General features: G+C 36.8%; 1 protein-coding gene and 1 long non-coding RNA gene across 3 annotated transcripts in view; one reads left to right on the top strand and one right to left on the bottom strand.

Moving 5' to 3' along the window:
* Window positions 1-26,120, bottom strand: part of LOC141904976 (alpha-methylacyl-CoA racemase-like) — a 150,590-nt gene that overhangs the window by 38,268 nt on the left and 86,202 nt on the right. For both annotated transcript variants that reach the window (XM_074793642.1, XM_074793643.1), the window contains exon 5: window positions 16,488-16,670. In XM_074793642.1, the coding sequence (XP_074649743.1) occupies window positions 16,488-16,670 (183 nt within the window). The remainder of the gene's footprint in view (window positions 1-16,487; window positions 16,671-26,120) is intronic.
* Window positions 23,080-26,120, top strand: part of LOC141904978 (uncharacterized) — a 28,567-nt gene continuing 25,526 nt past the window's right edge. Inside the window, exons 1-2 of the long non-coding RNA XR_012619232.1 lie at window positions 23,080-23,144; window positions 24,002-24,055. This is a non-coding gene — a long non-coding RNA (uncharacterized LOC141904978). The remainder of the gene's footprint in view (window positions 23,145-24,001; window positions 24,056-26,120) is intronic.

Below are 26,120 nucleotides of genomic sequence, written 5' to 3'. Positions count from 1 at the left end.
CTTCATAAATTTGATGAATTCGAATTGATTAATGGCAATAAACATGCCCCAAACAAAATGCCCCGGGCCGGGTCGTTTTTTGAAAAAAACGGTTTGAGAGATTTAAAGAAAGTTGATTTTATTTTTTAGAAACCAAAATAATTACACTCGTGTAATTCATTCAAGATTATATTTGAAACTAGTTTAGCTTTACCAGTAAATATATATTATTTCTGGGAGGAAATCTCGACGGGAAATTGCTTACTTCGCATCTTGAATTTTCACTTCTGTTGACATTGGAGGCGTTTTCTTGGTAAGTGCAGATCCACACCTCTCGTGATTGACGCAATCTGCTGAATGACAGAATCCAGGCTAAAATCTTTCTAGTGAAGATATCTAAAAATTAACCAATGGCAAACCACTGAATTGCTGAATTTTGAATCTGAAATACGTGTTGATATTAAATGTAATTGATTGAACCGTTTACGCGGGGAGGTGCGGATCTGCACTTAAGCTTATACCGTTTCCATCATTCGATCTTTTCAATGAAAAGTTTTCAAAAATCTAATTTGATTTTTTAAAATTGTTGGTAGGTTCACATGCGAAAAACGAATCCGATACGCGCCGTAGTGTTTTAGTTCAAATAATCGACTGTGGTGGCGCTATTGTACGGTAGGGTCGAGACGGGAACGGGTCGAGACAGTAACGGGTCGAGACGGGAACGTGGATGGCTCATATATATATGAAAAAAAACGCAGTTTCGCTGCAAGTTTGTCATTGTTTTGCGGATTGACAATCAGCGGATAAGCATAAATTATGGCGCAACGTCAAAACAAAAGAACTGTCGATGTTGGTGGTGTTCTGGATGCCTTAGGACTGAATGATTCATTTGATTATTCAAGTGGCGATGAAAATAATAATTTTCCATCAGACGATGATGGTTCTGACTCGGAAATGGAGGAAAAATAGATAGGGTCCAGATGGATTTCAGTGACCCAGAGGACAGTGACTGGGGAGATTATGTTGATTTAGAACAGAGCGGTAGGTAATTGAACATAAATAATTATAAAAAACGAGTATTACCTATAAATAATATAAATAATTATTCAAGTTCAGTCTATAAAGCTTTCACTCTAGTAATAGCGACCGGCATAGGTTTTTTCAAAGTGCTCAAACCCCTGGCAAGTTGCCCCTCATATGAAAGCTTATTTAAAGTTCTATTAAAATCCGTTTTAAAATCGGTAGTACCAGTTTCTTGTGGTAGGCCTATTAGTTTAAAGATTCGATGGTAGCGTATATTTTCTGCTCAGGACCTGTACATGGTATATAATGTACTTGGTAGCTTGTTGCCATGCAACTGATTGTTGTATACATATGGAAATATCACCATCTTGTACACCAAAGTACATGCTTTCGCAATATTTGCTAACATTTACCTATTTTTGATACTAGGACACAGGTTATGTTGAGGTGTCAGAGACACTGAAACTGAAAGATAGATTCTCCTATACTCATGTATAGCTGCGCGCCATTTTGGTGTTTCGCATGTTAGTTTTTGGGTAAGTACGGAGAAAGGAACGAAATTAAAGGTATTTTATCTTACCTTTGTGTAGTTTGAAGCTGTAGGCCTAAGGTCTAGATGTAGTATAATATAGGGAAGGCCTAGTAGATACTGTCCAACTACCGGTAGGCCTAATTATATCCACACGAGATTATAGTCTTGCATTGTCCATTTGATTGAATATTGGGCTTCTTGCAATGCTATGAACGAACGCTGAGCTGTTGCGTGAGATGGCTGTATGGGATAGGCCTACCACAGGAAATTCCTGTGGTATCCCATACAGCCTAGCATAGCATTGCGAGAAGCCCTTGTAAATTGGTATTGATACGTAAGTTCGAATATCCACTTGTAGAAATGGAACGCACACAAGTTCGAATATCCACTTGTAAAAACGGAACGCACACAAGTTCGAATATCCACTTGTAAAAACGGAACGCACACAAGTTCGAATATCCACTTGTAAAAACGGAACGCACACAAGTTCGAATATCCACTTGTAAAAACGGAACGCACACAAGTTCGAATATCCACTTGTAAAAACGGAACGCACACAAGTTCGAATATCCACTTGTAAAAACGGAACGCACACAAGTTCGAATATCCACTTAGAAAAATGCAAATATCCAGAATACACGTATTAATTTGCTGATTTATCCAAACAGGTATGTGATAGTAGACTGGGCGGGATGGATTAACCTGTCATAATGATATGAATGATCTCATACCATTGCCCTTTTCCCATCCACCTTTCTACTATTCAATCCAACTGACTGATCGTACTAGAGAAATGCAAATATCCAGCTGATTTATCCAAACAGATAGGTACTACTGATAGTAGACTGGGCGGGATGGATTAACCTGTCATAATGATATGAATGATTTCATACCATTGCCCTTTTCCCATCCACCTTTCTACTATTCACCAGATGTAGTACCAACTGAGCTCTGAATCATCAATTATGAATGTAGGATACTTATATTTCCATTTCTAATTTCAGCTGCGATTTGTTCCACGTAAAGGTTTTCATCATTGTCATATTTGAGATTGAACCACTCTGGATAACCAGGAACAGAAGAGATGATTTTTGCGAAGAATTCTGTTAAAACACCTTGGTCACTTGGATCATCTTCATCTTTTACATTCAATACATGCTTGAAACGTTTGCCTATCAGGTAGGATGAATGTTGTTTTTCTTCATCAGTGGTAGGTAATTGATGGGCAGCATTGACCAAAATTCTGACGTTAGACAGCAGCTCTTCATTTGTGAGCTGACTTCTCTTATTATCAGGAGTCTTAACTGAAAACCTGTAAACTGAAATATCTTCAACAGGTTGCTGCAGAATATGCTCTCTGAAACGTAACTGAGCCTTGATAGCCATTTCCCTGTCAGACTTGCTCTTGATGTTTTCGAGCCCAGCTGTAATTTGGCTTTCATTTTGCCAGAGGCCATAGTACATGATGTCCTGTACCATAAGCTCCCGTTCTTTCAATTGTTTTGCTTTCTTCTCAGCTGCTGATTTTCTTTTCTCTGCCTGTAATTGGATACGTTTTCTTTGAATTTCTTGCTGTCTTTGTTTGTATTTGATGTAGATGCATTTACTGTCTTTCATAGCCTTTCTTATGATGATTTCCTGAGCCTGGTCATCTTTATTGGAGAGCCAGTCGTATGTTTTATTCAGACAGAACATGACATAAGCTTCTGAAGAAATGTGGCTTATGTTTGGCTTGAATCGGAGTAGGACGTCAGTGTAGGCAAATACTCGCTCGGCAAACTTATTATGTGCGACAACACTCTGGGTCGTTCCTGAATAATCCTGTGCATTCTCCATTGAAAATGTACCACCATTCAAAAATTCCTTATAATGCTTGGTAAGTAGTTTCGTTATTGCTGGTAGAATCACTGACAGTTGAGTTTCACAGTCATTATCATATTTCGATTCTGCAATCAGTTTATCGAAAATTTCATCTTTCTTTACAGGATAAGTAGCTGGAAATGGTTCTGGTACGGTGCCATCGATGAATCCGTTAATGTTGAGTGATGCAGATTCAATGAATGCTAATAATGTTGGTATGTATGTAGCCATGTCTGATATGTGGATATTCTTATCCTCCAATATTCGCCAGAATGGGCCGGTTATGAATTTGTTGATGAGTCCCAGTGCTTTGCATCCAGCGACACTATTAGAATCAACTAAATCAGCCAGGACTGATTTAAGCAGGCGGTTTGGATTTTCCAATCCTTCAATATACTCAATCATCAGGTTGCTTAGATAGTATACATATGATCCATTAAAGAAAATGATGTTGAACCGGTTTCCACGGAATGGCACTATTTTAACTTTCGATATACCTCTTTCCTTTGCAAAAATTTTGAAGTGTTCAAAGTGACCATTCTTCTCATCTGCTCCGCGGGCAAAAGCTTTTGCTGCTGTTCTAATGAGGCGAATAGAACCTGGTTCACCGGACTGTACGATCTGAGGACCTATCATGGTTTTGTTTTGATCTTTTTCTATTTCCATTATTGCTGCTTGTGTTGATTCGGCAATTTGGACGAAACTGTGAAGACCGCAAAAGAAATTAGCCATTGATTCAATTGGTTTACGATCTTCATCCGACAGCAGATCCCAGTTAGCTGTTATTTCTGGCAATATGTTTTTTCGATAGTTGTCAAGTAGCTCGTGCCATTTCATTTCAGTCGCAGCTCTATCTGACATAGTATTCTTGATGTTTGTGAGTACTCGTTTTCCTGCGTCATTGTCAGTTTGCAGGTGTCGACTGTCGATATCTTCGATCAACCCTTGAAATGCATGAAGTGTATCGTCTGCAGATTTCGTAGCCAAATCTCTGATGCCCAAAACATAATACCTTTTCTCGGTAGTACTAGCGTGAAAACCGATGTATTTTTCTCCGAATTTAGAGGTTTCATCGCTATATAATGTCATGTTGGATGAATTGGCTAGCTCATCTCCTATTTGCATTTGAGACAATCCTAATCTCTCTATATTCATTCGTCTAATTGTCTTTTCAGTTGGGAGCTTTGAAGGAGTTTTCTCTAGATATTCAAAGCAGACTTGTATGACAGGAGAGATATGTTCACTAGGTACGTGATGTAGGAGTAAACTGTAAATCAATTTTCTGAATTTTGGCTGGTACCTGCTTTGGTTGTCTGATTCTGTTGTAATCACTGTGTTTTCAGCTAATTTTTCTTCTAGCATTTTGATTTTCTCTTGCAGTTCAAGGTTTCTTTCTTTCAGTTGTATAATTTCTGAGAGGGCATCATCAATTTCAATATTGTCAATATTGCTGGAGTTTGATTCGTTTTCTAATTTTGAGCATTTATCGCGATAATAATTTTCCCTCGATGCTGATCTTTTTAACTGTTGTTTTTGTTGAAGTACTTTTGATTCCAGGTCTAACTGATTCTTTTCTGTTTCAGACGGCAATTTCATGTATGTATGATCGGATGACTCGATGGTAACACCCCGAGTAGACGGATATTTGAAATCTTCCTTCAACCACACATTCAATTCCTCCTAAAAATCAAAACAGAATACTGCTTATGAACTAATTAACCCAATAAGAATATGTACATGAGTAAAAAATTTAAATTAAAGTAAAATTTTTTTAAAATGTAATAAATGTTTGACTATTTGAATCCTATCGCCTACTTTTATCAGGCATTTTTCAGTTTAAATTTATTCGTATCAGTCAAATATTTGGTCAATTACCTCTTTTTCTGGTCGATTTTTGCTCTTCATTAATTCTTTATGGTGTTTGAATACCCTCTCTACAGTTACATAGAGAGATTTCTTGTTGACAGATGAGTTCTGATTGTGTAACCAGTCAACACACATTTTTTTCCCATTTTCCCGCAAATATTGTAAGACCGATTCATTCGACATCTAGAAAATAAGATATGACTTTATATAGTAAAAAAGTAAACAAAAGATTTCTTGGTATATGCAGGAAGAAGAATTGTCGAATATAATGTCTAATTTTCCTCAATTACTATATAAACAACTTCATTATATCTATTTAATCACTTATCAAAGAAGTAAACAAATTGCTGTCAAATTTGTCAAAGCACGTGCGTTTGTTGACATTTTTCATAGTCACGTGACCACGAAAATCGGCTTGCGCTGCTTCGCGCTAACGTTCCGATTCAAAATTTTTGCTTTGCCGGGCAGAAGACTTTATAATGCACCTTTTTAAACTTGTAGATATTTGTTACCGTGATCATTTCAATGTTTATTTTGATTCCCAAAATGACGGTCTATAAAAATTTTGACTTACCTTGTTATTATATGCTAATGATGACCTAAATTCTGACAATTACTCGTCGGGAAAGACGGTTGGTGCACTTCCATTCACCTCCATCTTCTTATGATAATCAGATCCAGGGGTTTAATGCCTTATATGGTGTGACCATGCAGTTTAAATCACGGGGGTTTCGCCGTTAGAAAGAAGAGCAAATTCAAAATGGCCCACATTGTTTACTTTTTGAAGCGACAATTTCGCTCGATTCAAACATCAAATCCGTCGTAAGAAAGGAATAACTACAGACAAGTAAGCTATTTGTGTGTTGAATAAGAATCGTTTTATTCATAAAGTAGGTTTTTGTACATAGTTTATTCTCATGAAGTGAGTTATGACGGTATAAACATTAGTCGTTTTTCGGTTTACCCAGCGTAGCAGAATAAAAATCCAAGATGGCGGCCCCCTGTGCCGGTCGCTACTAGTAAGTAGTGCAAGTTACAAAAAAAGAAAAACATTTCAGGTGCATGCTTCTTCCTTCTCACCGACACTCAAATTCAGGACCCTTAGTTGATGTCTAGGCCTAATTTATTTTCCAGATAAACTTCTCACATTGTGCTGGTGCGACAAGAAATACGTAACGATGCTTTCTAATTATCACAAAAGCATGGTTGACAGTGGAAAACTAAATCGTCAAACTAAGCTGCCTATTATGAAACCCCGTATCATTATTGATTATAATAGGCAGATGGGTGGCGTTGATAAGAAAGATCAAATGTTGGCGGCATACGGTATTCATAGGAAATCCAAGAAATGGTATATAAAACTCGCACTGCATTTAGTGGACATTGCGGTATTCAATAGTTATATTTTGTGGAGAAAAAAAGAAAGTCCGCAGTACATTACTGGCCACTGACAATTATTGTTCAGAGAAACGAAATTGCTGTTTCCATATTACATTATATATGGAATTATATTTGAAAATACATCTAAACATTATAATTTAATTGGTATTGTCCTTCATAATATGGTTGTGTGGGTGAATCAATTGAAATCACAATCCATTCGGCCATCTTGATGACGTTATGACCTTGACCTACTTAGCATAAGATTGGCATAATCAAAATTTTTGGATAGCTGTTTAGGTTAGCTTTCAGAATATATGAAAGGCTGAATCCAAGAACATGTCTATCGCACTTTTGAGCCCAAACGTCTACTTTTACTTAGTAGCCACTTGACAACAATAAGCAATTAACGATATCGGCTACTTTTCCAGTAGTATACATTTCAAAACAGTCACTCTGAAATAGTATTCCTTTCAATTCGGTTGGTTTTCTATAGTGGCTGTTCCGAAGAGTCTACTATTGAAAAGTGACCATTTTGAAACATCTGGTTTCGATAGTGCACACTAGCAGTAGAGGTGACTGTAAAACCACCTGCCTGTTAACTGAAACGTTCACCATTAATGGCTTTCCCATAATCATTTTAGTAGCGCCGGAATTCCCCGTATATCCCAAAAATAGCCAATCACATTCGCTTGTAGAGACAACGCCCCCCAATCGAGGTCATTGCAATTTTATACGCAAGAGCTGAGAATTTTCCCGCCAAAAACAGTTTTTCGTCGAATTTAAACAAAGTTCACCATGTCATCCACGGAGGTTTGTCATGTCTTCAATCGCATCGATTATACGTCGTTAAATCCGAGAAAACAATGAAAAGAATGCTCACATAAAAAAACGTACCGCGATTTTTCATGAATTGGCTCAATGCAAACCTCTTACTGCAGACAAAGGTAAACCAAAAATGTAATTAAGGTACTAGAACCAACTGGAAGCTCTGATCACTGTTCCTTATTACTTCTTATGAACAATAAGTGCAATGTAAAAAGTTCCTACCCTAAACGTATCTGGAATTATGATTTCGTTTATTTGAATCGGATGCACGATTCCTTTGAAAAATGTTAACTGGGATGAGATTTTTAATATTGATAATCTAGATAATTTGGTTAACCAATTTACTTCCAAATCATTCAACATATATGAACAATCCATTCCTCGTCGTTTTGTTTAAACTGAAAATACTTCCCAACCTTGGTTCAGGGAAAATATTAAAAAGGAAATCAACAAAAGAAACTATTACTACCGTTAGTTTTAACATATCAAGAAACCCGTACGTGTATGAACTTTTCCGCAAGCAATCAAATACCGTAAATGTCCTCATCAACGAAAGCAGAACTTTTTTCGAAAATAATATCCTAGACAATCTTAAAACCTCATCAAAATCTTTAAAGGATTACTGGTCAATTGTTAAAAAACTTATTGGAAAAAATTTCCCAACCTGCTTGACCAGGTAACTAATTTTGAATGTGTGTCCAGCGTAGATAAAGCTAACTTATTTTTGAAAATCATAACAAAAAAATATCATAGTGATACGGAGTGGTTGAATTTACCAGATTTTCCAAATCGATGTCAGAACAATTGTTGTATTGGATAAAGCAACTCCTGATTTTATTACTAAACTTATTAATGGCTTACCGGGAGATAAAGCCTGCGGTCCTGACGGTATAACTAATAAAATGCTCAAAATATCAGTCAGACATGGTTCTCCATAGATATGTAACATATTTAATGCAGTATTAGCAAAGGAATCTTTTCCGGGAATCTGGAAATCAGGAGTTGTCTCATATATCTTTAAAAAGGGTGATAAATCAGATCCGAATAATTATTGCCCTAAAGCTTTGCTAAATACTCTATCAAAAATGTATGAACGTGTTATCTGCGATCAACTTAGCAACTTTCCCAATACCTACTCGATCATGACCTGATTTATGACAAACAGTCGGGATTTCTACCTGGTCACAGCATTAGTGACCAGCTCCTAGCCATTACGTTTCATATATTTCAAAGTTTTGAACTAAACATGGATGTTCGTTCAGTCTATCTTGATATTACCGCTGCATTTGACACAGTCCCCCATAAGTTATTATTACATAAAATTCAAGCATATGGGATAAGAGGTAGGGCCTTAAATACAATTTCTGATTACCTCACAAAGCGTAAGAACAGAGTACATGTGAAGGGAACCTTTCGGATGACTCTGAAGATGGATATATTAATACTTCTGTACCCCAAGGTTCGATACTGGGACCTCTACTATTTCTTCTTTACATCAATGATCTAACAGATGATCTGAATTGTATTGCTTTCCTTTATGCTGATGATACTACAATCTATAATACAATACCCCCCAATAACCCTGTACCTGGTTATGCAGTCGTCCAGGATGATCTTAATAAAATCAGTGAATGGGCATGCCGTTGGGGCCTTTCATTCAAACCTAGCAAGAGTGCGCCATGACTATCTTTAAACAAGGTGAACGTACTTACAAGCCTCTATTTCTCAATGGAAGTCAAATACCCATTAGTAACAGCCATACACACTAAGGTGTCATTTTGAATGTTTATCTCAATTTCCAATGCCATGTGGATCATAGTGCCGAAAAAATTCAATAGTGTGGTTTACCTTGAAAGCTAGAGGTTGTTTGGAGTAAGGGCATTGGTTGAAAAATCTAAGTTCTAGAAGTTTATATTGTATTTTATCTTTCTTAAAGAATTATTTTGTAATCAAATAAGACCAAAGATAAACATTTGTTTGTGGTCTACGTCCAAAATTTCGTAGGGTACAGGTAGGCGCGGCATATCAGAGGGTGGCTGAATATTGAGTCTTGGAAATGAAACCTCTTCCAATGTATGGCCGCGGAAGCTAAAACCGGGGCGTAGTATTAGACCCTGGAATTTACATCTACAATATTCAGACCTCGACGTATAACTATAGTCAGCTGCTCAGTATTTTCAGTTCACAAGCAATTACAATTTATTACAAATTCTATTAAACAGAAAACACAGCGCTCATCTGCTATGACGATTATTCAGCCTATTATCATACCAAACGTGCAATCGCCAAGCAGCGTTACAGCATCACCATATAGTAGTCTGTATTAGCGTGTGTTTGTGTGTGCAACAGTCTAATGTTTAGCGCTCCCGCTCACGTGGAGGCCTTGTGTAGTGAACGTTCGCTTCACTTCAATCTCAATCAACACAATCACCGGGTATTAAAATGAAACAATACCTATGGTGATATGTGAAATAATTACATTCTCACCAGCAATGAGCATTTAAAATTCGCACATATACGGCACCTAGTCCAATGAAACGTTCGCCATTAATGGCTTTCCCATAATTATTTTAGTAGCGCCAGAATTCCCCATATATCCCAAAAAAGCCAATCACATTTGCTCGTAGAGACGACGCCCCCCCCCCCCCCAATTGAGGTCATTGCAATTTTATACAGAAGAGCTCAGAATTTTCCCACAAAAACAATTTTTCGTCGAATTTAAACAAAGTTGACCATGTCATCGACGGAGGCTCGTCATGTCTTCAATCGCATCAATTATACATCGTTTAACCCGAGAACCAATGAAAAAAATGCTCACATAAAAAAACGTACCGCGATTTTACATGAATTGGCTTAATGCCAACCTCATACTGCTGACAAAGGTAAACCAAAAACTCCTTAATCCGTTGAAAGCAAATTGAAATCGTCACATTTAGATACTATCTACAATTCATTTGTATACCCTCATTACTTACATTGTGATATTATTTACAATAGTGCTGAAAAACTTTATTTGAGCAAACGTCTGCTTTACCAGGCTGCCCTGTCAGTGCCCGGTTGTATTTAGGGCAGTAACACTGAAAAAGTTTTGAATATTCTGAACTGGCAACCCTTGTCTTCCCGTCGGTTAGAGCGACAACATATCTTTATGTATAAATTTTTAGAGGCAGCTCTCCCTCATACGTTAACTTTCTATTCACTCAATATTACAATGTTGCCACCAGGGCATTATGTAATATTAACCCTTTCCACATACCTGCACGTTTATCTCGAAAATTAAGAAACTCTCCCCTTATAACTCTAATGTTAATTCTAACAATACTTCCTCTAATGAACAATACTTCCTACATTTTAAGAAATCAAACTTTTTCTCAGTTCAAGTCAGCAATCTATTATAGAAAGTCCCACCTTAACCCAACATCCACCATATTGCTTGATAATTTAAACTGTAAGGAGGAGATTTGCCTCAATAGGTATGAGTTGCTCTATTTTTAAAATCTCATTTATTCGACCACAACTTTCAAAATATAAGGAATCCTCTATGTAATCACTGTCGAAAAAGATACGATACTTAACACTTCCTTCTGAAATGCCGCCATAATCATGGACATTGATTCAATATCACCCAGTTTGAAAGACTTATAACCAGTAAAACTATTTCTGACCAAACTAAAATATTGTTATTTGGTGACAACTTAGACTCATCCCATAGCATAAGCTTAATGATTTTTGAAAATACAGCCAAATTCATTCATAGTTTTGCTCGTTAAAGGCCCACTGGCAGTATAAAAGCCCAATCAATGTCAGACATGGCAGTATCTTTGAAACCGTGGAGCAGTGAGGAGCTCCAACAGTTGCAACTGGAATTCTTCTACTTTCTCTGTCAGTTATCCGATTTGGACCCTCCTTTTTGTCAGACATATATATTAATGTATAACATATTCATTTCTGCAGTCAAAATTATGTTTTAGGCCCTCCTCTTTGAGTAATTAAGCAATTTCGTTGATATTTTCTTGAAAATTTGAATCTTTGAGTGACATAAAGGGAGGAGTTATCCAGTGAATCAGCGTACCTGGCACAGTAACAGTCACATGATACCCTAGGTCATCACTACACATTAACAAAAATATAGGCTAATTCATAGTACCTAAATGTCACTACAAAAAACTTTTTTCCCGATCAAGGAATCAGTCTGAAATTTCATACACTTGTTAAGCTATCTACCTTCAGTGTTATGCCCAAATTTCATCAAAAGTGGATAATAAATTGCCCATGGGCAAAGTGTGGTTTACCGTGAAAGCTAGAGGTTGTTTGGAGTAAGGGCATTGCTTGAAAGATCTTTTTAATTCATGACTTCAAAGTTCTAGAAGTTTATGTTGTATTTTATCTTTCTTAACGAGTTATTTTGTAGTCAAATAAGACCAAAGATAAACATTTGTTTTTGGTATACGTCCAAAATTTCGTAGGGTACAGGTATGTGCGGCATTGGAAACCATTTTATATTTTCAAAGAAATATTTTTCACAATATGAAAAAAATCTCAAATAAAATTCATATGATGTCACATATCAGAGGGTGGCTGAATAGTCTTGGAAAGGAAACCTTTTCCGATGTATGGCCGAGAAAGCTAAAACCGAGGCGTAGTATTAGATCGTTTTAAATCCTGGAATTTACCACTACAATATTCAGACCTCGGCCTATACCTATAGTAGTTTGCTGCTTAGTATTTCCAGGTCACAAGAAATTACAATTTATTACAAATTCTATCAAACAGAAAACACAGCGCTCATCTGCTACATGGATTATTCAGCCTGTTATCATACCAAACGTACACGCGCCAAGCAGGGTTACAGCATCACCATGTAGAAGTCTGTATGAGCGTGTGTTTGTGTGCACAATAGTCTTATGTTAGCACTCCCGCGCACGTGGAGGCGTTGACGTATAGTGAACGTTTGCTTCACTTCAATCTCAATCAACATATTCACCGGGTATTAAAATGAAACAATGCTTATGTATAGGCGATATGTGAAATGATTATTTTCTCACCAGGAATGAGCATTTAAAGGGGTCATGAAGAGTTTTTGAAAAAATTTCTAAATCTAATTTTTTTCGTATAAAACATGCACCGTATGCATCTATAGTAGTCTCGTGAAAAAATTTTTCAAATAGCTTTATCCAAACTCGAGAAAAGCCTGTAGCAACGGCCCTAGCGACAGGACGTTCGCGTTTGCGCGGTGATGTTGATAATGTCATTCTGAGAACACATCGCCTGCAGCACACTCAGAAGCGTTATAATTCAATGCTCATTTTGCGCGCTAATTTTACCATCTTTTGAAATGCCTTAGCTGTGTGTAGCTATGAACTGTTCCCACAAAGGCAGGGACAAATTGTAGTGGCCAAAACCAAAGATTTGGCCCCAAGATGATGGACCGTATGTAATAGCGAAAACACCCGGCATATGTTTAAACTGATTCTCGCAAATATTACGGCACACATAAACTTGGAAACACAGAACTTATGTTTTTATTATCTGAGAGCCTTTTATTCTGCCAAGTGACGCTATTTCTGTGAATTTAATACCTAGTAAGACTAAAGAGATACGCGCTTTCTCCCACTGCATAGGCTATAGTATTGGCGGCTCAACTCCAGAACAGTAAAAGTAGATCTGCGGTTGGCAATCGGCAATCGGCAATCAGAAACCTGATAGTCAACCATTTCTCGGGTCGGCAATCAGAAACCTGATTGTCGACGATTTCTCGAGTCGGCAATCGGCAATCGGCAATCAGAAACCTGATAGTCGGTGATATATTCTGGTCATTCTCGTCAACATTTCAGAAAAAGTAAAACTTTTGCAGAGTTATATATTCTATGTTTATAAAATTCAGAGAACTATCAATATTGAACAACCATTCAACTGCGATATAATAAGGAGTTGAAATTGGTGCTGAAACCGAGTTATTGCGTCGCTGGAAGTTGTGTGTCCGGTTGTGTTAGCAAATCCTGTAAGATTTCGGAATGGTGATTGCGAGGGCGATATAGATGCTGTGATTGTGAGGGTGATATAGATGCTGCGATTGTGAGGGCGATATAGATGCTGTGATTGTGAGGGCGATATAGATGCTGCGATTGTGATGGCGATATAGATGCTGTGATTGTGAGGGCGATATAGATGCTGCGATTATGAGGGCGATATAGATGCTGCGATTGTGAGGGCGATATAGATGCTGCGATTGTGAGGGTGAAATAGATGTAATTGTGATTGTGAAGGTGATATAGATGCTGTGATTGTGAGGGTGATATAGATGCTGTGATTGTGAGGGCGATATAGATGTTGTGATTGTGAGGGCGATATAGATGTTGTAATTGTGAGGGTGATATAGATGCTGTGATTGTGAGGGCGATATAGATGCTGCGATTGTGATGGCGATATAGATGCTGTGATTGTGTGGGTGAAATAGATGCTGTGGGTGATTGGCTTCTGATTGCCGATTGCTGACCTGAAAAATGGTCGACAATCAAGTTTCTGATTGCCGATTGCCGACCCGAGAAATGGTCGACAATCAGGTTTCTGATTGCCGACCCGAGAAATGGTCGACTATCAGGTTTCTAAATGCCGATTGCCGATCCCAGAAATGGTCGACAATCAGGTTTCTGGCGGCAATTTGAAACCGAACCACTCCCTGCACGGTGGAACTATTTTGACCTATTCTGGAGTTGAACCGTACTGGCTTTCCCCAGTGACCCACATCGCTGTAGTATGTACAACATACTGACTGTATGTATGCAGCACATATTACTATTACACGGCCGGGATGGCGCAGGCTGGGCTGGGATTCACGAACAAGTTTACGGTTTCAGGACGCTTTTATGGTCCAGTACTGGATAAAAATATCTCTACCCACAGAAATATCTGCGATGTCTATATCAGTCATCCTCTCTGCATGGTTTTTACAAAGAGGGAATGACTTAAATGATGATGAATGCTCGCTGCTCCACGACGTAGAAATATGCTGTACTATAGTCACAAATTGCTTCCTTCTGAGGCATCAGGTCCAAATTAAATGGAATGATTTCGACTGTCTATTAGTAACAACTGTTGGCTTCCTAAACTTCAGAGGTTTGATTGGAATCTGATGTATTTGAGTCACTATTTTGCACTTTAATCGCTGTTGTTTCCATACACTACACCATGTTGTTTTGGTTTGGGTTCTCAGAATGACGTCACACTTCCGGGTTGGGAAGGAATCAGCGCAGCCGATCAAAAGTCTCGTTTTAACACTAATTGAAGAATTAAAAATTAATTTCTTGACCACTGAATCAATAAATAAGTTATAATTGATAATAAAAAATACTTTTAGCCATATCTCAAAAACCTCTTCATGACCCCTTTAAAATTCGCACATATACGGCACCTAGTCCAATGAAACTTTCACCATTAATGGCTTTCCCATAATTATTTTAGTAGCGCCTGAACTCCCCATATATCCCAAAAACAGCCAATCACATTTGCTCGTAGAGACGACGCCTCCCAATCGAGGTCATTGCAATTTTATACGCAAGAGCTAAGAATTTTCCCGCCAAAAACAGTTTTTCGTCGAATTTAAACAAAGTTGACCATGTCATCGTCGGGGTAGGTCATCTCTTCAATCGCATTGATTATATGTCGTTTAACCCGAGAACCAATGAAAAAAATGCTCACATAAAAAAACGTACCGCGATTTTACATGAATTGGCACAATGCCAACCTCATACTGCTGACAGAGGTAAACCAAAAATTGATAATTTTTAAAAATCTCAAAATTTCTCCAAATTCTTTAATCTTGGTCCTTTTCTTACAGAAAATGATCACAAGCTTCAGATTTTCACCCCCAATAAGACTGGACCATTTAAAACTACTTCAGAACTTTTTATGAAAATTTATTAATTTGTTAGATTTTACAGAGTGTGACCTCTACAGTTACATTTGTGAGCCACCCTTACTCACTGTAAACATCATCAACATGTTACTGTAGCTAGTGGGACGGCCCATCTCAAGTGCTTACCACCCGATTATCTACTGCTCATACCAATGGGCCTTTAACCTTATGATCAGAGCCCCTTTCGTCACTAGTACTAATAAAACTGGAACTAATAAAAAACCAGTTTCATAAATGATGAAAAACTCAAATGAAAAGTCTGGTTTATAAAGCAGTCTGCTCTGACGAAATTTTCAAAAGATCTTCATTTTGGCAATAAAATATCGTTGATAATTGTGATTGATCATTGCAAGTCAGAACCAGTGAATCACTAATACCATTCTAATAAATCCTTTACAGGGAACTTAGCTTAACCTAGTCGGCCTATGTATATGCGTAGGCCTTGTATTCAGACGGAATGGGCTTAGGCCTATCGAATTTCAACCTCCTAAACATTGTATTCCTACAGCTCATTCGACAGGGAAGTAAAGCTCAGTAGGCCTAGAGGTCGCGTACAACTCAATAAACACCTCAAGCGACCTAGAAACGATCTCCTATCCACCACGGCATCCGAGACGCTCACTCCGAATATCAAGCTTGAGTCCAGCTTACAGATTAGAATGCGTAATATACAGGCATTTAGTAAATATGCCGTGGATTTGGTAAAGATCGGTATGCACTGTAGGAAAAATATAATATTGATAAATGGTTGAAATCCGCAGCTGAATCACTGGTAATAGTAATGAATCCATTCATCGTCACCACAACAGCTTTTCTCCGCTGCATCAGTTCGGCATGTTTAGTTTAGGCCTATACGACTCAGTACTGTAATGATTTATCGTAGTAAATATCCGATAAAGAAACTAACTGAGATTTGTAGATCGAAGTGAGCTGAAGGATATCATACGGATTGTATCGGCAACAGTGGCAAGGTAACAAAGCCGATGTTCTTTTAGTGAGAATAGTGCGACATAAAATAATGATAATAAGAAACACGCGAATCTCAATAGGGTTTTCTGTGAAGTAACAGAAAACCCTAATAATAACAATAGCTCTCCCTCTTACCTACGGCGGATGCACCTTCAGTCATACTGCAATCAACCACTTGACCTTTACCCGATGCCATCCTCTCATATAATGCTAACAGAATACCTGTCATGCACATCAGACCACCTCCAGCAAAGTCTGCCAGTAGATTTACTGGTGGGTAAGGTATGTCATCTTTTCGTCCAAGTTGTGAAAGAATTCCTTCAGAGATTCAAAAGATCGAAAGTCAATAGGTTAATATAATGATTAGCCAGTGAAGCCATTGGCACTACATCTATTTTAATAACTAGGGTCTCAATCCCTAGTTAAAAGTAATAGGGTACTGGTTGAACGCTTGATAATGTTTGATCTGACATTAGATATGAAATATGAAAGGCTAAATCCATGAACATGTCTATGGCACTTTTGAGCTCAAACGTCTGCTATTACTTAGTAGCCACTTGAGAACAATAAGCAATTAACGATATCGGCTACTTTTCCAGTAGTATACATTTAAAACCAGTCACTCTGAAATAGTATCCCTTTCAATTCAGTTGGATTTCTATAGTAGCTGTATGAAAGAGTCTACTACTGAAAAGTAACCGTTTTAAAACATATGGTTTCGAAAGTGCACACTAGCAGTAGAGGTGACTGTAAAACCACCCGGTTGTAAACAGTGACTATGTGATAGTATAACTCCTACTATAACAGCTACGCATCGTTTCCAAAGGTGAACTATTCAAAAGTGACCATTTTGAGATCGCTTGCCAGATTCCCTGTCAATAATACACTGCAGCAACATATGCTTCAGGTTTGCAGTGACATGGTTGCTACAGATTGGTCTTTCCAGAATTTTAGGGGTTTTTAGGGTTTTTTTAAGGGACTTTTTACCAAAATTTCAGAGGTCAAGTATCCAAGCTGAGTGCTTATCTATTGTGTCTGGTCCCATTTGGACCAAATTTAGACCGGTCTAATTAATGTTGCGTGAACATTATTTATTTAGACTGACCTAAAAGAGCGAATCTGGTCTGTTCCAAATATTGGGGCCAACTAAACCTATGGTTGGAGAGAAACTTGTAACTCGTAAATTTCAGGGTAAATACTGAACTAATATGGCGACATCTTGCGGGCCCAGTCATAACAATTTGTAGCAATGCGTGTGTGAATGCCACTCAGATTTGGACTGGACCAGGTACATTTAGACCAGTCTAACTAGTGGTAGGGTGAACATGGCTTATATGACCAGTATTTAACGGTTAGCAGTAAAATCCCCTAGGTAAAAATCCCCTTAGTAAAAATCCCCAATTTTTCAAAGTAGGTAAAAATCCCCCTCCTTTTGAATGCAGTCTAAGTAGATACAATCTTAAAGTCAATCAATTCATATTTACATATATACATATATCCAATTAATTCATATTTTCCTGTGGAACATAATAAGTATATCATTAGCATAGAAACTAAAGTATATACTATTTGAATTAAAACACTCCAAATTAACAGTTCATTAATACTCAATTAGTACAATAAGTGATAGCACAGTAATGAAAGGGTTCATTGAACATTTCAAATAGCCTATATTACACTAGCTTGAATCTAAAATATTTGAAACTAAAAGTTCATTATTTCTAATAATTCATGGCAATGTACAGCTGAAATATACCACGAGTTAAATAGAGTTCACAGTTCAAAATATCCCAGTTCGAATCTTAAGATATTACAAATAAAAAGTTCATTATTATTAAATTATTTCTAGCAATTTATTTTATGCTAAAAGTTAACTTAAGAATTTATCCCAACAAAAGATTTCATTGCACAGTTCAAAAACATATTTCAGTCTCATTGCAAATGAATGAAATTGGAGTAATATCTTGCTTTGAAACTTCTTGAAAATCAAAAAGTGGGGATTTTTACCTACTTTGAATATATTGGGATTTTTACCCAGGGGATTTTACCTACAACCGTATTTAACTAGTGCTTTCTAGAACAATAAGCAGGAGGTGATTGATAGTCTCCCTATCACCTTGACCAGCCAGTACAATTCAATAGGCCATTTGTATTTGGGCGCTTACACTTCACTTAATTACATCTACAATGACCAGCCGAAACAATGAGTTGAATTGAGCTACTAACTTTGACACAATTCAAAGGAATATAATAGCCTGCAATGATGATGTTTTACATATAGCATCACATTAAAAAATGGTCATAAAATTTCTTTACAGACATAATTTCCAGAATTTTAGGGGTATTTTAGGGGCCTGAGGTATCAAAGCCAGAATTTTAGGGTATTTCTCCCCTAAACTAGGGGTCCAGGGACACCATGCCCACTTGGGAATTGGTTTCAAATGCTCAACAATCTAACAATTTCAATACATAATGCCCCCTAGTGACCATATACAAAAACCAATCACCTTGAATCCCACCACAATCATAGAACATGTCAGCAGCTATGATTTTGTAATTGATGGTGATAACAAAATTTGCCTCGTTACCAATTTAATATGGAAATACTATTCTACTATTCAATGCCCCCTGGTGACCATATGCAAAACCCAATGACCTTAAAACTCACCAAAATCATAGACGATGTCATGAACTACAACTTTGCAATTGATCATGGTAACAAAATATGCCTAGGTACCAATCTAATAAGGAAATACTAAGTTATTCTACTATTCAACGCCCCCTGGTGACCATATAGAATAACTAAAAAACTCACCAAAATCATGGAAGATGTCATGAGCTACAACTTCGCAATTGATTGTGGTAACAAAGTATGCATAGGTACAAATATAATATTGAAATACTAAGTTACTGTATTATTCAACGCCCCATGGTAGCCACATACAAAAACCAATGACCTTGAAACTCACCAAAATCATAGAACACGTTATGGACTACAACTTTCCAATTGAATATAGTAACACAATATGCTTGGGTATCAATTTAATGTGGAAAAACTTTTTCCCACCTACAAATGAGTACTGATGACACCAAGATGGCCGCCAATTGCGTCATAATTGGCGGATCAAAAATACCTGTCTCAGGTATAAAACATCCCTTTACAAAGAATACCCATCACAAATTGCAATGAGAAATCGCGAACCAGTAGGAAGCTACAGGACCTAGAATTCTGGCCAAAATTGACATTTTTGGGCACTAAAAAGGTCATAGGACGACCATCTTGAGTCCGATCGACCCAATTTTTCTTATGCTGATGGGCCCTTGGTAGATTCAAATATAATCGAAAATCAAGGTAATTGATCAAAGCGTCTTCAAAATTTCCCTCGAAAACTTCGAAAATGTGTAAAAAGTGCTGATTTTGGCAAACAACAATGGCTGCCAGTCGGCCAACTTGAATCTGACAGGGCGAGTTTTTGGGCTGAAGATGTGTCTAGGGTAGATACATGTACAAGAGCCCCAAGGGGCACAATGGCCAGCCTGTCAGATTTGCTTTTTATAAATGATGTAATCTGTTGGTTATATTTATCAATATACACTCCCTGCTCAATATCATTTACATAGTAAAATCGTGTGTTAACACAGACAGCAGGAACGAATGTAATATAGAAATACGAAGTTATTGTATTGTTCAACGCCCCCTGGTGGCCATATACAAAAACCAATGAGCTTGAAACTCACCAAGATCATAGACCATGTCATGAGCTACAACTTTCCAATTGATTGTGGTAGCAAAATATGCATAGGTACGAATGTAATGTAGAAATACTAAGTTATTGTATTGTTCAACGCCCCCTGGTGGCCATAAACAAAAACCAATGAGCTTGAAACTCACCTCGATCATAGAACGTCATGAGCTACAACTTTCCAATTGATTATAGTAGCAAAATATGCTTAAGTATCAATTATGATGTGGAAAAACTTTTTTCCACCTACGAATGAGTACTGATGACTCCAAGATGGCCGCCAAGTGCGTCGTAATTGCCTGGTCAAAAATACCCTCTCGGATATAAAAGATCCCTTTCCAAAGAATACCCATTACAAATTGCAATGAAACATGGCACACCATTAGAAAGCTACAGTACTCAGAATTCAGGCCAAAATTGACATTTTTGGGAACAAAAAAGGTCACAGTACAGCCATCTTGAGTCCGGTCGACCCAATTTTTCTCATGCCGATGGGCGCACGGGGGAAACAAATATATACGAATTATCAAGGTTATTGATAAAAGTGTCTTCAAAATTTCCCTCGAAAACTTCAAAAATGTGTAAAAAGTGCTGATTTTGGCGAACAACAATGGCTGCCAGTCGGCCATCTTGAATCAGACAGGGCCAGTTTTTGGCCTGAAGATGTGTCTAGGGTAGATACACGTATAAACCAAATATCAAGACATTACCTTGAAGCCTCTTCAAAACTTTGGAACTCTCACGAACTATCTAGATGGTTATCTCTCGACCTCAATAGCTTCAAGACCCATCTCAAAACAACTTTGTTCCATGCAGCAAATACCATTAACTCTCGGAAAGCGAATTGTATTTAACATTTTTTTGGCAGAATAAAATTTGATTGAATTTGCAATATGGGCACATGGCTAATTAGCATATCAAGGTCATACACCCGATTTGGTAAAACCATTTTTTTCGCGAATCTTGCGCAATTGTCAAGGATGAATTTTCTGTAGAGCAAATAAAAATTCCTCCCAAACACCAAATCAACTAAAGATTTCATAGAAATCGATCTTGAAATACAATTTTAAATCTTAAAATAAAACCCGGAAGTAAAACAGTAGACGAAACCGCGGGTTCACGTGAACACCTGATTTCTGTAAACGAAATGTTGGTTGTGACAAAATTGTTCAGACGGTTTTAGGTGGTAATAAGTACGGAAACGTAACGACCATGGTCGACTTATTCGATGAAATCAGGCCTATGTGATATCCAAATTTTGACTTTTTTATTCTCCAGACCTCCCTGATATAGAAATAAAAAATTTTGGTGGTACGAAAGTGCAATCACAGCGCCGACGGGGACAGCGCCGTGTCAGAGATCGGCGGAATGAAAATTGAGGTGGACGAACACGAAGAAGTAGGCTATTGCGCTACTTGAATCACGAAAACTCCTGGCGCGGCCCCGACGCTTTTCGTGGATTAAGTAATACAAATATCATGCAATGGGTTTTCACAATCTACCGCTGGTATTTACCGGATTTCAATATCACTCCAAAATTCAAAGAAACCTCGAAATATCGAACCGGAACACTTCCGGTAGATATCCGCGGCTGCCCAACCGCTGCCCACATTAGGCTTCTGTGGAATTTCCCAGTAAATGGGCCAATCAGCGAACACATAGCGAACGCGGAAGTATTGTCGCGTGTTGATACATGACGTCATGCGCAAAAGTGCCAGTAATGAAATCGCGATAATTCACGTGAACAGCTGCTGATATTTTCAGATAAACCAATCACAGGGAAGACACAACTTCCTGATTGGCTGATAAAAATTGAAATTTTCCCGATTTAACTTTCGTGAAAAATGCAGAAAACATTTTTATGAGACCCTATTTCAAAATTCTGCTCGCTACGATTCCGAGAATGGATTACGCTTAAATACGTGATTTGTTCGAATATGCCCTCGCTTGACAAGCAAAAGAGTCTTTTGTGTGGAAACCATGTCATTTAAATTCGCTCCATTTGTATAGTAATAGGCTCAGCCTACGGCTGGCCTAATAAACTAAATATCAAGACATTACCTTGAAGTGTCTTCAAAACTTCCCAAAATAACTGGATTCCGTCTATGGATGGACGAACGGACGCTATGACAGACGAAAAGTGAACGCAATAGCCCGTGGAACTAAAGTCCCAAGTGGGCTAAAAAAGGAATCCCGGAATTTTAGTTTATTTTAGGAATTTTAGGGGCTGTAGGAACCATGAGTGATACGTGAAAATATAAAAAACTAGTAAAACACTTTATACTCACGCAATAGTTTGGGGTATAGTTGTTTTTAGAGTGATTCAGTTAAGATCTGAAGATTGTGAAGGTACTCTTTGGGGATGTGAAATGTAATGAGTGATTCTCTACTCCAACCAATAACAATCGAGATTGTAGTTAAATTGGTTTACCAATTGTCATTACTTATGAAGTTATAAGATAAATAGAAATTTCCTACTTTTCATGGCGATATTAATGTTATGAAGAATTCAATTTTAACAAATGCAGCCATTTTTATGGATAGGTCTGCATTTATCAGGGTTTGCTGAAAACCCAATTGTAATCGTCGTGATTATCATATATCCACTTAACTTTTGATAAAAAAATGTGTCTTCACTCAGATTCGACTACTTATCATTAATAAACACTCTAATCAATGTGGTGAGCGTTAAAGCGCTCTGAATACGTGTGCTAGAATTTCTTAAAATTTATTCGTCGAATTAATCTCGCGACGAAAATCAACTCGGTTTACTAACGGCTAAAATGCATGAAACAATGTTGTGATAGCAATCAGATTATAATTATTTAAATGCATCGAAGAAAATGCCGATACCGACTAGAATGGAGTGGTCGTCTATTCGATCCTGCAAACTCTACCCGACATGAAAATGAAATAACGTAACCAATCCGGATACGTCATTTAAACTCACCCATGCAACAGTGGAAACGTATTCGGAAAAACAGGAATTATCATCATTTGGATGCATTTCAAACAAATTTCACCTGGTTTACAGGTCAGCATCATTGACGTAGGTATAGATTTTATCTTCCAACCCTATTGGTGTATTTGGGTGCTGCATATCTACCCAAATAATCCTAGAAATACGACTCAATTGGTTTCACTTCCGAGTTTTTTAAACCCAGGAAACTGTTTAAGAGGATTTCGTGTGGGTTCAATCCTTTCAGCCCGTTGAAAAGCATTTGTATTAACTTAGCCTACTACCACATCTACGTCTAGTAGACCTAGCTCCACATAAAGCAAGATCTATCCTCCACGGGGAAGGGATTGGAACGATGGCAACAGTATTCTCAGCCACGACCTAATCCCTGATGATGTCATTTAACCAATCAGAAATCCTGTTTGATTTCAGCCCGGGTTTTTCCATAGTTCTTCTGTGAAATTTGCCTGAGCGCTTATACATTGGGCAATCTGATTCTGTCTAGTGTGGCAGGGGTTAGGTCGTAGCTGAGTGTAGCGATGCCATCAGGTTTGAATCCAGCTCTGCCGATGGAGGATGCATCGGATCTTGCAAAATCAACAAGAGCCCCAAGGGGCACTATGTCCAGCCTGTCAGCTTTTCATAAAATGGCAAATGATGCATTTTGTGGGTTGAATTTGTCCAAATACACACCCAGCTCGATAGACTAGTCATTCCCAGGCTAATAATTTACACAATCCAATCGTGCTTTCATAAGTAGCACGGACAGCGACTGGAGCTAGCAGGAACAAATACCTGTGATAAATCTTTTCCTTTGGTCTTAGTGATTTGAATGCGGAGTAGATTGAATTTTCTGAAATTTGCTCAATAAAACAAAATTGAATTGGATTTGCTGTTTAACCTTGTCCAATACAGTCAAATTGAATTGGATTTGATATTTTTTGCAGAATAAAATGTGATTGAATTTGCAGTTTGAGCACATGACTAATCAGCGTAACAAGGTGATCCATCCGATTTGAGAAAAGGGCATTTTTCCCGGACTTTGCACAAATGTCAATGATATTTTCTGTAGTGCAAATGAGAATATTCCTCCCAAAAACCAAATCAACTAAAGATTTCACAGATATCGATCTTGAAATATAATTTTAGATCTTAAAATAAAACCCAGAAGTAAAATGGTAGACGATACCGTCGTGGGTCACGTAAACACCTGCTGATCTCTGTGGGTAAGCCAATCATAGAGTAGTCTTTGCTTTCTGATTGGCTTTTTAAGATAGATTTTCGCGAAAAAGCTCAAATAAATTTTAACAAGGCCCTCTTCAAAAATTCAGCTTCATAGGGGTTGGAGAATGGATAATGCTCTAATGAAAGATTTGTATGAATATATGCTCAGTTGCACAGTCAAACAGCCTTTACTCTGGAAACCATGTCATTTAAATTCGCTCCATTTGTATAGTAATAGGCTCAGCCTACGGTTGGCCTAAAAATAAATAAGTAATTTCTTTTCTAAATAAATGGTGAATGGGAAGTATATAGATCCTTCAAAAAATAGGAGAATATCTAATGCGATTAAAGCAGAACGTTGTCATCACATAATTATTCATAATCCTTCTAGTATTAATCGGAATGAAACTGTATATGTTAGTATTCTGAGATTAAATCAAAACACTTTTTATGTCCCAAATAGTATCTATCTATCAGCTGATAAAGAAATAACTGGTCATGATAATAATTATGTTGTAGATAATGTTGGTAGATATTCAATACAAAAATTAACTATACAAATTGGAACAGAAACTGTTTATACATTAGATGATTATAATTTATTTGTGCATTATAAAGATTTATGGTTAACTAAAGAGAATAGAAATAATATGATTTTCCAAGGTATTCCAACCTTAAATCAAGATAAATTAAGAACAAAAGCCAATAATACAATAGTAACTTATGCTGCAGATAATTTAATAAAAAACATTTATGGAAGTAAATATAAAATTCCATTAGATTTTGAATTAATAAATGATAATTCTTCATTATATAAATATGCAATTCAAGAAGATTTAATATTCGAAATAACTTTTGCACCTGTAAATGAAATTGTATTATCGAGTGTAATTAAAGATATGGATTATAAATTATCGAATATATGTATAGAATATGATACAGTAACTAAAGAAAATTTTGAGAGGACAATTCAAACTAATCAAGGATTTTCATTATTATATGATTATATTGATAAATTCAAAACTGTTAGTATTAATTCAGCTGATGAAATGATTAATGAAAATATAAACTTTCCAAGGAGATCAATTAAAGGTATATTAATATCTTTTACTAAAATATATTCAAATGGTACAATAGATGTTGATAAATATAATAATCCTGAGATATTAAAAGTAGAAATAACTATTGAAAGAATAGCAAATAAAATATTTTGTCAAGGAATGAGAATGATAGATCAATGGGTAGAAATAAAAAAACCTTTCACGAATGAAAAAAATTAATTATCTGAGAATTGTAATATCAAATATATTGATTATTATACTGGTAATAAATTTGCACTACGGTTATATTTAAGAACAACTGAAGATAATTCATTACATGACTCTGGTAAAAAATTAGATAATACAAAAGATGGAATACAATTATTCATGAAAAAGGAATCGATAATTATAAAATGCATGTATATATTATTTCTGATGCGCAATATAACAAATTCACAATTACATAGTATTCAATATCAAAAATAAACAGTTAATATCAATGATATATAAATGGGAGGTAAACAATCTCCTAATACTAAAGAACAATATTTAAGAAATTTATATTATAATCCTAAGATTTCGGTTGCCTATTCTTCTGTAAAAAAATATTTGGCAACGAATCAAACAAGATAATCCGGCAAAATTTAATTAAATATAAAGATATAAATGAATTTATGTTAGAACAACCAACATATACAACACAAAAAGAGATTGTAAGAAAATATAAAACTCATAAAACTATGGTCAGTTATGTAGATCAACAATGGCAGGGAGATTTAATTGATATGAAAAATCTTTTAAA

Source organism: Tubulanus polymorphus, chromosome 5 (genome assembly GCF_964204645.1).
Source record: "Tubulanus polymorphus chromosome 5, tnTubPoly1.2, whole genome shotgun sequence".
NCBI lineage: Eukaryota > Metazoa > Nemertea > Palaeonemertea > Tubulaniformes > Tubulanidae > Tubulanus > Tubulanus polymorphus.
The sequence above is the reverse complement of the archived record's forward strand: the minus strand, read 5'-3'. Positions and strand labels throughout refer to the sequence as shown.